The sequence below is a fragment of the Medicago truncatula genome, chromosome 4 (genome assembly GCF_003473485.1).
Source record: "Medicago truncatula cultivar Jemalong A17 chromosome 4, MtrunA17r5.0-ANR, whole genome shotgun sequence".
Lineage (NCBI taxonomy): Eukaryota > Viridiplantae > Streptophyta > Magnoliopsida > Fabales > Fabaceae > Medicago > Medicago truncatula.
Genome location: NC_053045.1, coordinates 55,430,627 through 55,444,619, shown reverse-complemented (window position 1 = coordinate 55,444,619; position 13,993 = coordinate 55,430,627). Strand labels below are relative to the sequence as shown.

At 30.3% G+C, this 13,993-nt stretch overlaps 2 protein-coding genes across 2 annotated transcripts; one reads left to right on the top strand and one right to left on the bottom strand.

The window, feature by feature from the left end:
• Nucleotides 1-409: 409 nt before the first annotated feature.
• On the bottom strand, nucleotides 410-4,360 carry LOC11443684 (glucan endo-1,3-beta-glucosidase 14). Its single transcript, XM_003609315.4, has 3 exons — nucleotides 3,931-4,360; nucleotides 1,847-2,874; nucleotides 410-719 (listed from the first exon to the last, which is right to left on the bottom strand). Exons 1-3 carry the CDS (start codon nucleotides 3,977-3,979, stop codon nucleotides 636-638), a joined length of 1,161 nt encoding a protein of 386 aa, XP_003609363.1. The 5' UTR covers nucleotides 3,980-4,360; the 3' UTR covers nucleotides 410-635.
• Nucleotides 4,361-10,779: 6,419 nt separating this feature from the next.
• LOC112421048 (uncharacterized) lies at nucleotides 10,780-11,724 on the top strand. The gene has a single exon (XM_024781034.2). It carries the CDS (start codon nucleotides 10,877-10,879, stop codon nucleotides 11,573-11,575), a length of 699 nt encoding a protein of 232 aa, XP_024636802.1. The 5' UTR covers nucleotides 10,780-10,876; the 3' UTR covers nucleotides 11,576-11,724.
• The last annotated feature ends 2,269 nt before the right edge of the window (nucleotides 11,725-13,993 follow it).

Genomic DNA, 13,993 nt, shown 5'->3' with positions numbered 1-13,993 from the left:
GTTGAGCCGGGAGACATATTCACTCAAAATCCATCAAAAACTGTTTTCAAGAAGGCCTAAAGAGCAACCTTCCTTTTGTTTAGGGAAGAAAAGGTTAGCTCAACAAATAGCTATGCTGACTCTCATAATTCAGATCTATGTACAGATTGACGTCAAGAAAATTTGTAATCATTGCTTATTTGGACGTTTTGAGTCCCTAGGATGAAATTTTATCTCCCAGTTATTATTGTTTTTTTTTTTTTTTTTTTTTTTAAAAAACAAAACTCAGTTTAAAAAAGGAAGCCATATCCAATCTGACATTTTTCCGGGTTAATTTTGTGCTTCTATTTGTAAGTGCTTTGATCAACATAAACTAAATGATAGAGTATAATTGACGAACTTAAATATTAAGAGTTGAAAATTTAGAATGTATTAAAACTAAAATGTTTTATATATCTCATCGAAGTAAAGAAGGGGAAATGCTTTATGAGAAGAAATAATTATAATTACGGATTTTCTAAATATGGGAAAAATACATCAAAATTTCCAGATTTTGCTTTTATGAAATATGGCAATCAATGGCATAATTTTGATCTAGACTCTGAGAGCAAGTAAAACCAAGGGAAAAAACCCCTTCATTGCCAAGGAAACTAACTCTAGAAAATCATCAGTATCAGAGTTGATAAACACAGTATGATGGTGATGGCGTAGGACCGCGACAGACCTTGAGTATTGATATCCTGCCAAGTGAAATCAAATAGTAACCAGTAAACACCAGATAGGAATACATAACATGGTTTCAAATTCTTATTTTAGCAATTAAATTGACAAGTATTAATGCAAGTGGCAACTTAGCAATTTGAGTTGAATTGGATATGAGATAAAGGGTTCATCCATAATATAAACAGCAACAATCAAAGATTTTCCTTTAGAAGCGATATACACCAATTAATAAACATCTTCACAAACTACCAAGATAATCTAGAAAGGTATCTGCGCGTCTTATTTATGATATCCATAAATTTTTAAGGTCTAAACTTGATATCTCTAGAATGATCTTTTCACATGATAACACAAATTTCCTGGAGGTGAAGAACATGGGAAAAAAGCTTGTACATTCATAACTCTCGGAACCATGGATACACAGGCTTTGGTTCTGCAGATAGTCTATAACTAGAAAGGTGGAAAAGTTGTATCAAGAAGTTTAACAATTTCCCTTTCTTCTTATGAGTAATGGAAAAAAATGAATAAATCTAGAACGTCGGCAAATAACTTATCCATGCATTGGACCAAATTGAATTTATAAACAAAAAGATCTACTGAGTTCTCCATAGGTTTATGCAAAGAGTAATATTCATATTGGGTGGAAAGTGGAAACCTTACATGGTTGTATAATGGGGGTGATGCATGATCAGGACATTAATCATAGCAATTAGATACATTCAGTGCAAGCTACAAAGTCATGACAGTAAAACATAGCATAAAGTAGGTTTACAGTTACACTCGATATCCTGATATGAAAGAACCAGCAAAACAAATACATGATAATTACTATTCAAAAAAAAAATATAGGTAAGTTACCTTTTGTTAAGGCCAACTTGTGTGTCAAATTTCTTAATGTTTTAGTTGTTTCTTTTGCTACCATTCACTTTCATTTTAGCCTTCTTTAAATGCACTTTTGAGAAACACAAACTTGATTGAATTCCCTTAAACCATATGGTCCTATTACTTAGGAACTAGGATACATAGTTTCCAATAAGGTAGTCTCTTATTTATAAGTATAGTAAACTTTGATACAACTTATGCTAGAAAACCTGTAAATGAGCTTAAAGTTAAACAACATAGCATCAAATGAAATATTTTATACCTTGAGAGACAAATGAGATGAATATCCAGCATTAAGTCCATGAAACCCAACATTGTACGATATACTCCCATCAGCCTTGAACAATCCATAATTCCTCTCAGAGGTAGGACCAGGCTTTGAGTCCTCGTTGAAAATTGCAAAAATGTATGCCTTTAAAACATCTTTAGGTCTATGTGGGGTTCCTTTCTTCTTTGCAAGCCTCTTACGCAAGTTATAATTATACGTCCTTGCATTAGTTACATTTGCTCCAACTTCATTTTGATCTCCCGCAGAGGCCCACCCTGTCTCAGTAACTATGACTTCCATTTTATGAAATCCAGCATCCTCCAAAGCAGTATAAGCTGCATCAATCTGAGCATCAAGCATGTTATCGTAATGCAGTTTATATACCGGATCATCAATTCCCTTTGTTGGTTGAAAAAGAGCATAATTTATATCAATATTCTCCGGATCACCAATATAGACTAGGAAAGGGTAAGCATTCACACAGAAAGGAGATCCGATTTGTTGGAAGAACTCTAGTAGCGGCTTCATATACTGTTTAATATTATCGTTAAATTTACAAGAGGAGGGAGGGTAGGAAGTTTGAAAAACGGCAAACGAGTGTGCGGTAGAAATCTGAATTAACTTATCCAAATGAAGTTTCTTGGTAGCATTATAAATATTTTTCGCAGCATCCAAAAGAACTCCCCACAAAGCATTGTTACTCCCACCCAAAACTTCGTTTCCCACAGCAATTCCACGAATGCGCGTCTCGGGAAGAAATGCCTGCACATTTTGTTTCACCCAATTCAAAGCATGATCTGCACTCGAACTCATGTCCTGCAGTTGTCCATTGGTAACTCCAATCACAATATCAAGACCAGTCCCACTAAAAGCTTTGAGAACACTGTGATCAGCATCGTATATTCTAATGTTCCTTATTTTTGCAGCTCTGAGAAGAGTAACAACTTCATCAGGTGATGGGATGTTATCCGCAATTCTCCCATAATTTATACCATAGGTTCCGGTGAATGCTTGCAGCGACGCTGAAAGCCAAACAAGGAACAGTAGAGCTCAGTTAACAGTACTTATCTGACATTAAAGAAAATACATGCTAGCAAGTTCTCAACTTTCAAGATTAACATTATATATGGCCAAACAAGGAACATTAGAGCTCAACTAACATCACTTAGTTGACGCAATAAAATACATGCTAGCAACTTCTCAACTCTAAAGCCAAACATTGTATTTGGTCATCACAATCACAGGTACATGGAAAGCACAAGGACAAAAGATAACCTATACAAACCTCAAATGGAAAATTCATCAACTGTTGTCAATCATGGATCTCAGGAAATAGCGGTATGCTCAAATTTAATCAACAATAATTTGCATTAAATTGCATATCACAGAACAATAAAATTTTGTTCAGATTCGACTACGCTAGGGCACTATAGCCGCTATTTGACAACACTGAATCCATCCGCAATCAGAACCACCATTTAAGTGTATGTTTGATTCCACTTTTAGCAGAGCCAAAATTGATTCTTGAGTTGTAGAATCCATTTTGACATGTTTTGTTCCTCTGGAGTTGAATTGATTTTACCTCGAGAATTGATTCTAAACTAAAAATTATAGCTTCTAATTTTAGAATTGATTATTACAGTCAAATTTATTTTCCAACTTACTTTTACATGTATGCATCCAAACCTAAATCAATTTACTTGCATCTCAATTTTAGCTAAATCAATTCATTCAAAATCAATTTTTCTCTCATCACAGAACTAAACATACAGTTAATAGAACTGAAATAATAATAATAATAATAATATAATGAATTGAAGAAACAGTGGTCCCAGTCCCAGCCTCCCAGGTGAAATCAAGAGAGCATACTCATCAATTTCAATGTTGTCATAATGATAGCATAAAAGGAACGCAATATATAAAAAAATAATTAAAATAAAAATGTCAACTTAAAAGCAAAGTAAGCAAGAACTTACTCTAAACTAAACTCAATTAAACACAGATTCATGATCAAGCAAACACATAATCATAAATAAAGTGAAATAGATAGATAAGAATATAAAGAAAGTAGTACGAACCAAATTGAGTGAAGAAAAGGAAGAAGAGAAGAAAGAAACGGCGAATCATGATGATCGTGAAAGTGTTGAAGTGGGTTTCTGTGGTCCAAAGCAAAAAGGGTATGAAAATGGGAAATTGTTCTTAATGGAACATGAACATGCCATAAGATGAAGAAGAAGAAACGGTTTTGTTTTTTGTTCTGTAGCGCGTTGAATTGAACAGCTTTAAGCGTTTCAAATTCAATTATTTGTTTTGTTTTGTTTGGTTTTTCTCACAAAACACTATCACTCTCACTATGTTTCTGCGTTTTGTTTTGATGATGCAAAAGTAAAGTAGAGAGTGAAAAAGAGGAATTAAGAATGAGATTTGAGGGGTTTTTATTGAGACAAAACAACGCAACGCGGAAGAAAGAAAGAAAGAACAGTGACAGGGCTTTAACTCAACTAGTGTAGCTTTTTCTCTATTGGGTCAATTCATTCAATACTACCTTCCCACTTCGTGCGTTTCTGTTTTTTTTTTTTTTTTTTTTTTTTTTACTTATATATTAAGTCAAAAACAAGTTTTACTTTTATGTATTAAGTTATTTCATGAAGCATAAAATTATCTAAAATTGTGTGTGGACTGTGGAATATATTTATTCAATAACAATATCTTATTTGATGGTTCAATTCATAAAAATTATTGTATAATGGTTTTTTTTTTGTTGACAAATATTGTATAATTAGTTATTAAGTATAGAGATGAGAATAAAAATCCTACCGATGAGTGTTTACAGATACAAGCATAGAGTTTAACGGAAATTTGTTGATAAAATAAACACATATTACAATTACAATGTATTTAATGCATATGAAGGTAGTATATTTGTTCTCATGTGAATTCATAGGGTGTACCTCGAATAGGACGTGTATTTTTAATGTGAGTGTTGTATCATCTACAACTCGTTGTATGCTCATTATTCAAAAGGGGGTGTACATGGAAAATGTATTTTGATGTCAAAGTTAGGTTGTGTGTTGTTAGATAGCGACTGAGTAGAAATGATCAAGATCATATTTGGGGAAGACACATTTTTATAATGTGGCTCTAAAATGATATTGAGTTCATTTTCAACATGCGCAATTTGTTATGAAAATTGAATTGGAGATATGTGGTGGTTCCTATCTAATTTGAATGTGTTCATTGATGTTAGGAACAATATGGTGCATGTATGGTACATTCCATAAAGATAGGAAGCGTGGAGAACGTCGATACTTCTGGAAGTGGAGATGAGGTAGTTTCTTAGGATGATGTCTGTGGTAGTTTCTGCACTGCATCATTCTTTGTGTCGAGGTGGTCACCTCATGTTTTGTAGTTAAACCTTATTATTAGGCTTTTTTTTGGGTGTTATTGACTTGGGTTTCTTTGTTGGACAATCCATAATATAACTAGGTTGGGACTTTCAGACTCATATTGTTACCAAAGAAATTTGATGTTCACACTTTGTAAATGGCTGAAAAACACTCGTATAAGACTGAAATACCCTGGCGACAGTTAATTGCCGAGGTTCCTTTGGCAGTTAACTTCCAATGATCTGTTATAAGAACAAAACAGGCATGAGAATTTCCAAAACTCCATTGTTGCGGTTTTGGGTTCCATAGGTGCGATTTTTTACAAGGTTAAGTCATTCCAAGCCAATTTCAAACACAAAAACAAACAAGTTGTTAACTGTCGATGGAATCCTCAACACTTAGCTGCCGCCGGTTCCATCGACACTTAGCTACCGTCAATTCTTTCATTCTTCAACGGTTAACTGCAGTGTGAGCTTTTCAGTCATTTACATGTGTTTTTTTAGCCATTAATGATGTGTCAACAACATTTTTCATTACCAAAGCCCTCTAGACCCTCAACTATTTTAATGGGTTATGGGTTTAAAGTATCAAAGTAGAAAGTTTTAAAAATATTCTGATGTGGAAAAGTTTCTGTGAAAAAAATGATGTGAAATTTCTTGAGATGTCACCTCACATCGATGTGGTGTGGTAACTTGTATAACTATTGGTTATTACATCTAATAATATCTCATTTTATGTGATCCTTGATTTGATGCAATGTCATATTTTCCTTAATTTAGATTAGTTTAGTTAGGCTTATAATTCAATTTTGGGTAAATATTATATGTGGTCCTTTAAATTACATGTTTATAATAAGTTAGTCCTTTAAATTATTATTATTATTTTTTTTATAAATTAGTACTTTAAGTCAGAAAATATATGCATTGTTATCCTCTTTTGATAAAACTCAGATAAAAAAGTTTGTGTGTCCGAATTCACAGCTCTCAAAACTAAGGTTCATATGTGTATTATTCAGTCTTATTTGACACAAAACTGATCGATTACTTGCTCTATAATATCGTTGATGAAATATTTATCTGTAAAATCAAGCTTGAATTCAAAAACAAGAAGAAGAAAATGTACACAAGCAATCACGTTTGATGTTATAAACATTTTTGAACCTACAACTTCAATGTTAAATAATTTATAAGTACTTTTTAACGAAGTTTTTGGTTACAATGTTAATATTCTATGACTTAAAACCAATTTATAATAATAAAAAAAAAAAAAACTTAAAAGACCGATTTGTAACAAAAAACTTAAATACTAACTTTGCTATAAACATCCAACTTAAAGGACTGTCGAATATATTTGACCTTCAATTTTAGAAGTTTAATGTGTTTTTGAGAAGAAATGATGTTAGGTTATGCTGTAAATGTGCAGGTAGCACTTTAGATAAAAAAATATATCGATTAACGTTGTAGTAATAGATTTGGATGTTGCAGAGCGCACCCATACTAAACACATAATAATGCAAAATTGCAAGCCCACATGAGGAAGATGATGATATTCCCGTCAAATATTGTGAAGACCTTTCCTTGTCACTGAAAGGACCGTGATTGATGTGTATACGGGTGAGATCACGAACCCTAGTTATGTCTGTGTCTGATAAAAATGGCACATTATAAAACTTATACATATCCCATATTAGAGCAACCATTGAACTTCAACGACAAGAATAATTCTTAATATTGAAAAAATAACGGGAATTAAGATATGGATATTTGTATTAAATATGTTTGTAATTATTATTGTTTTTACAATTTTATCCTTTAGGAAAGAGGGTTGGCTTATGTTTTCAACATTTTATTTATTGCTGATTGAAGAAAAAGATGTATAATAAATAGAGGCATGTATGTAAAGAAATAATTAATGTAGTTGGAAATAGAAAAAAAGTGTTATAAAAAGGGACAAAAAAAATTCTCAAAAAGGTCTTATAATTAAGAACGAATGTAATAGTGAACAAGACTTGTTGTTGATCAAAGAACTTAGTTGTCCTCCAATAGTCTGAACATATCACGTTACATACAAAAACAACTTGATTTTTTTACAAATATTTTAAGGATTATGCTAACTTATATCTTTAGAGCATAGCTTAATAATATAAAAATGGAGTTAAAAAGAAAAATGTTGTTTTGAAAAGATAAGTTCTCGGGCTTTTAAAATAATAAATGAGAGAGAGGGAGGGAGGGAGGTAGGGAGGTAGGGAGAGAGAGAATGAGATATCGACTCAAATGTCCACTCTCTTATGTATTACTAATCATCTCTATTTTTGGGATTAGGTCTAATTTTTATAAATTTGATGTAGATACTTTTTTTTAGGGAATTTGATGTAAATTATATTTTACTGTATTTTTAGTTTAATTATGTTCTTAATTTTTTTTCGATATGGAATCTCAAAATGAACTTTTAATTTTCAATTTTTTATTTCCTAAAAAAAGACATCAATTTTTTATCTAATGGATATGAATTAAATCATGTGTAGATTCTAATTTCTAGACAAAGGGTTTCACATATAATGTGTTGTCATATGTCATTGAATTGATTGGCTATTTTGCTTAGCATCAGAAGGCATCAACTAATATATAATGAATTTTCAGTTGTTTGGCAGATATGGAAGCATACAATGAGGGACAATTGAAGATATAACTGAAATAGGAGAATATCATTAGATAATTAGTTAACGAAGCTTAATCCTAGCAATACCATCTCTCTATTCTTGTTTCATTACTTACACATATGTATGTTTGCGGTGCGGTTTGAATTGATTTTGAGTCAAAATGTCATCCGATCTAAAATAAGAATCACATGCGGTTCGGTTCGGTTTGGATGACTATTCTAAAAAATCTGAATCGATCCGATCCAAAATATGTATTCTTTTATTTACTTTTTTTTTCTTCAAAGAATATAATTTTTTTTATTAATATTAATATTACACAAACACGGTAAATAATATGTTTGATACAAAATATATTAAAAATTTAAAATTACAGTATGAAAATTATCGATTATTTTTTAAACATATGAAGGAATAATAACATAGATTAAATTAGTGCAACATAGAAGATTAAAAACCAACAAGCAACATAACAATTTAATATAATAATACTAAGAAAAGAATAAATAAGTATTAATATTTACTTTTGCAGTTTGATTCGGTTTGGTTCGATTTTGAAAAAATTATCCAAAATCTTATCCGTTCCTAGCAGTTTATCCAAACACATAAAAAAAATATTTGGTTTTTTGCGATTTTCGATTTTTTAAGATCGATTTCTGATTTTATTTTGGATCGGTTGGAATTTGAACACACCTACTTACACACACAATATATATATATATATATCAAAATACATGTTTAGACAAACTCAATTTATGCACTCAAAATTATTTTAAGGGTTAAATATATTTTTGGTCCCTATAAAATAGGGACCTTTCAAGTTTAATCCTTACTTAATTTTAATATATTTTTTAGTCCCTACAAAAAAGAATTACTTCTAATTTTAGTCCTTATTGCAACAAAGTTTGTTTAATTATCCTTAAACTCTTAAATTTTTAAACGATTTTTTTGAGACAAGTTTAGAACACTGTGAAAGGTTCATTTACTAAAATTTAGAATTTTTTAACATGAAACGAATTAAATATGAATTTTTTAAAATGGCAAAAGTTAAAGATAAAATTAACAAAATCTTGACGTATAAATCAAATTTTGCTACAATTTTTTGCATAGGAACTTTTATTAATGTTCTTAACATGTCTGTAAATAATTGTTCAAAAACTCAAGAGTTTAAACATAAATTAAACAAATTTGAATTGAGGAGGGACTAATACTGAGTGCAGAAATTTTTTTTAGGGACTAAAAGAACCATTAAAATTAAGTAAGGACTAAACTTGAAAGACCCTTATTTTATAGGGACAAAATACATATTTAAAATTTATTTTAATGAGTAAATAGTCAATTACCCCCTGAAATTGTAAGTTTCGTCAATTATCCCCTAAAATTAACAAAATGTCAATTACCCCCCTGAAATTGCACAACGTTAATCAATTTACCCCATTCGTCAATTTTTTTTGTTAGTAAACATGATGTTTTGCAAATACTCTCCTGAAGTTTTACACTTATGTGCAAAATGCCCCCCGAACTTGAAAATTTATATATTTTTTTCTTATCCTTAACTCAGAGATATTAAAGACAAGCAATTAACAGTTAACTTTAATACTTTACATGGCTCTTTCATTCTTAAAGGGGTATGTTATTTTATTTTGTTTATGTTATGCCATTTGGTTGTACAATTCTCCATAAATTATGACTTATTTAGATAGAGACACACCAATTCACAACAAAGTAAGCTAGAGACACTCATTCCTCATGAATAATTAATTATAACAATTTCTTAAGATAAGTTTGAATAAAATTATTATATCTTAAAAATTGAACTAAACATGCATTTTGCTAAAGTAATATGAAGTTATTAATTATGTGTTATTTTTAGAGAATATATTCTTATTTTAAGCTTAATTATTAAAGTTAACTGTTAATTGTTTGTCTTTAATATCTTTTGAATCAAGATAAAAAAAAAACATATAAATTTTTAAGTTTGGGGGGCATTTTGCACATAAGTGCAAAACTTCAGGGGGGGGGGGTATTTGCAAAACTTCATGTTCACTGACAGAAGAATTTGACGGAGGGGGTAAATTGATTAACGTTGTGCAATTTCAGGGGGGTAACTGACGTTTTGTTAATTTCAAGGGGGTAATTGACGAAACTTACAATTTCAAGGGGATAATTGACTATTTACTCTTATTTTAATTGTTGAACAACTCTGTTATTGCACGAGTCCCTATGAATACGGTACTTTGAATACTCGTTTTTGATGCCGCAAAAACCAACACATCATCCATATAAATACTTTTTAAATAATATGATAATATTCTGGTGATATTTTATACAAATTAAACTATTACTCCTTTAATAACAAGACCAAAAACATACACCATCCGATCACTGTTATAAGTAAAAAACAACATTTTAGATTCATTCATTTAATTATTTATTTGGTCTTTATTATAAACCATATACATCATTAAATGAATGAATCCAAAATGTTGATTTTTGCTTATAATAGTGATCGAAGGGTGTATATATTTGATCCAAATACAAGATCAAAAACATTTGACTTGACTTCATTGATATAATATTTGCTTAAATTTTATTTGACTTGACTCTTTTTAAATACAGTATTAAATTAAATATTGTATTGACTTGAACTTTTTTAAATATAGTATTGAATTAAATATAGTATTGACTTGATTTTTTTTAAATATAATATTTAATTATGAAGTTCAAAGTAAATCATTTATATTAATTATTTTATTAAATAGATTCGTATATTTGTATAATTAAGTAATAGCACGGACTATGGAAAAACATGAAAATGAATAATTAAATTCTATAAATCGAGGGACGACGTACACAACGCCATCAAACTATAGGAATTTCTTCCCCTAAAAACACTTTGTCCTCTCATCATCATCATTATCATCATCCTCCTCCTCCTCTCCTCTTCCTCCTCCTCCTCCTCCTTCTCCAAAATCAACCACCATGAATTCTGATAGGTTGATGAAATGGATGTATGGCTACAACACAACCAAATCATCAGCTGATACAAATGGTTTTGGTAGTCATGCTCCAGGCATCATAAAAGCGATGCAAATGCTTGACACTCAGTTTGAGAATCTACATGCATCATCACCATCATCTGATAGGAATGATGTCATCAACAACAACAAGATGGTGTTGAATACTTCTTCCGCTTTTGCTCATCTTGATCTCCTTGGAGGCTCGTCTTCACATTCACAACAACCACCATCTGAGACAAACAATATTGTTGCTACTAATGGTGATGAAATCCGGGCTTTTAATAATACCAACATGAAGAGGAAAAAAGAAGAAATTGTTGATGATGGTAGAACCCACAGTCTATCACACAATAAAAATGGACCATATACGTGTCCAAAGTGTAACAAAGTACTAGCAACATCACAAAAATTTGCTAGTCATGCATCAATACACTACAAGTCAGAAAGTGAAGAAGAGAAAAAAAAGAGATACATGTCTAGGATCCGAAAGAGACCAGATCTCCGATTCCAAAAGCTCAATGATGGAACAACTACTTTTGTTCCCATTGCTTCTGTTGACCAGTCACATGCTGTTTCTGTAAGTTATAATAATCATAATATGAGTGCGCCTGCTCCTCCTCTAAGTGGGGTCAAAGTTAAATTGGAGCCTGCTGATAACTAATTTATATTATGCTTGCTCAATTTATAATGTTTATTTGAGAGCTTAGCTCCCTGTTTGCTTCCCTTTTCTTGATGTTTTCTTGTTATTGTTAGCCTTTGTAAACAAAAAATTATTGTAATGATGATTTCTTTCATTATCTAGGTTATTTCTCTGTATTTTTTTTTCAGTACTCAGTTTTTAGACCATTATAATTATGTCTTTTAATTTGGTGTTTAATTTTATATTTAAATAGTGTTGTCTAGTAACTATTTTGTGTAAGTGCGAATGTCAAGTACTAAACCAATTTTTAAAAAGATATTTGTACACTCTATTTTGAAATCATCGTGAATCTCTTTTAAAATTAATAAATATTATATTATATTTTCATCGGAGTTTAAGGTGTTGTGAAAAACATATATTTCAAAGTGACCACCATTTCGATTTTCAATGAAATTAAATGGTGTCTCTGTAAAACATTTGAGTGGACGAGTGAAACCATTTTTTTTTGGGAATCCAACCAAACAATTGAGTTTCAGGAACCCAAAAAAATGTATTGGAAAAGAAAATTGAATTTAAAATAACTCATCTTTATAATATAAAGTTACGGTAAAGAAAATAATATTTTTTTCTTTTTAAAATGAATGTCACTTTAACAAAAAAAAAAAAAAAATTCAAAATGAATGTCATTTTCAATTTTCAATGCAATTAAAAGACGTCTCTACAATTGAGTTTTAGGAACCAAAAATGCATATTGGAAATAAATGAGGATTGAAATTAAGAGAGCTCATTCTTATAAATATAGAGAGACAGAAGATAATTATATTCTATCCATTTTAAAATAAGTTTCACATTAACAAAAATATGTTTCAAAACAAACATCATTTTTAATTTACAATGCACTTAAAAGATTGCGTACAACACATTAAGTTGATCAATGAAACCATATTTTTCTTGGGAATATATCCAGACAATCGAGTTTTAGGAACACAAAAGGCATATTCTTCTTGAGAATATATCCAAACAATTGAGTTTTATGAACCCAAAAGGTGACAAAATATTAGAGTAGGGTACTAATTTAGTTGTGAACCTCTATTTTTGATGTCATTTTGCTCTTACCTCATATAAAAAAAACCCAAAAGGTGTATTGGAAATGAAGATTGAAATTAAAATAATACATCCTTAAATATATAAAGCTGGATGATAAAATAATAATTTATCTATTTTAAAATGAGTTTCATTTTAACAAAAAACTATTTCAAAATGAACGTGATTTCAATTTTCAATGAAATTAAAAGACTTGTCTACCAAATATTTAAGTGGATGTGTGAAATCATATTCTTATTGGAAATATATCCAAACAATTGAGTTTTAAGAACCCAAAACATGCATTGGAAAAAAAAATATTGATATTAAAATAACTCATTCTTATAAGTATAAAGTTTCTGAGAAGAAAATAATACTTATTTCGTTTCAAAATAAATGTTACTTTAACAAAAAGTTATTTTTAAAATGAATGTCATTTTAAAATTTCCAATGCAATTAAAACACGACTCTAAAACACATTTGAAGATTGAAATTACAACTCATCTTTATATAAATATAGAGAGATAGAGAAGAAAATAATATTCTATATGTTTCAAATAAGTGTCACTTTAACATAAAAAATTGTTTCAAAATGAAAGCGATTTTCAATTTCCAATGCAATTAAAAGACATCTCTACACCTAGGGGTGGGAATGAGGCCGAGCCGGACTTTGATTAAATAGGCTAGGCCTAGTTGAAAAAAACTAAAGCCTAAGCATTGACCTTTTACCTATCAAAGACTTTATTTTAAGCCTAACCTGACCTTTTTAAAAGTCTGACCTGGCCTATTAGCTTGTCTAAAAGCCTAGTTTATGTTACAAATTTTTAACAGAGTTTGTTCATTAATTTTTTTTCTTTCAATTTATGCAACGTACTTAATATAGAGATAAACATTAATTAGGTACAAATTAAACTAATAATTTATGTGTACCGTGTGTTATCTTTTAATTTTTGGTGGTTGGTAATTGGTGTGAGTAACACTTATCTCGTTAGATGAAGTTCATCTGATGTATGAGGGAAATACCAAGAGTTGTGTTGTATCCAAAATACAAAATAAAATAAAAAACTGAAATAATAATAATTGTGGTATGATAATTTGAATATTAATTCTTTTTTGATATATATATATATAAATATAAATAATAAATATGAAAAAAGTAATATACTCATGTACGGGCCGGCCTGATAGGCATGATAAGCTTTTTTGTAAGCCTAAGCCCGACCTAATTAAATTGATAGGATTTTTAAAAAGTTCAAGCTTGACTCATTTATTAAACGAGTTAGGCCGAGTCGGGCTTTTAGTAGCCCGAGCCATAGGCCCCTGACAGACGGCCTGACCTATTCTCACCCTTATCTC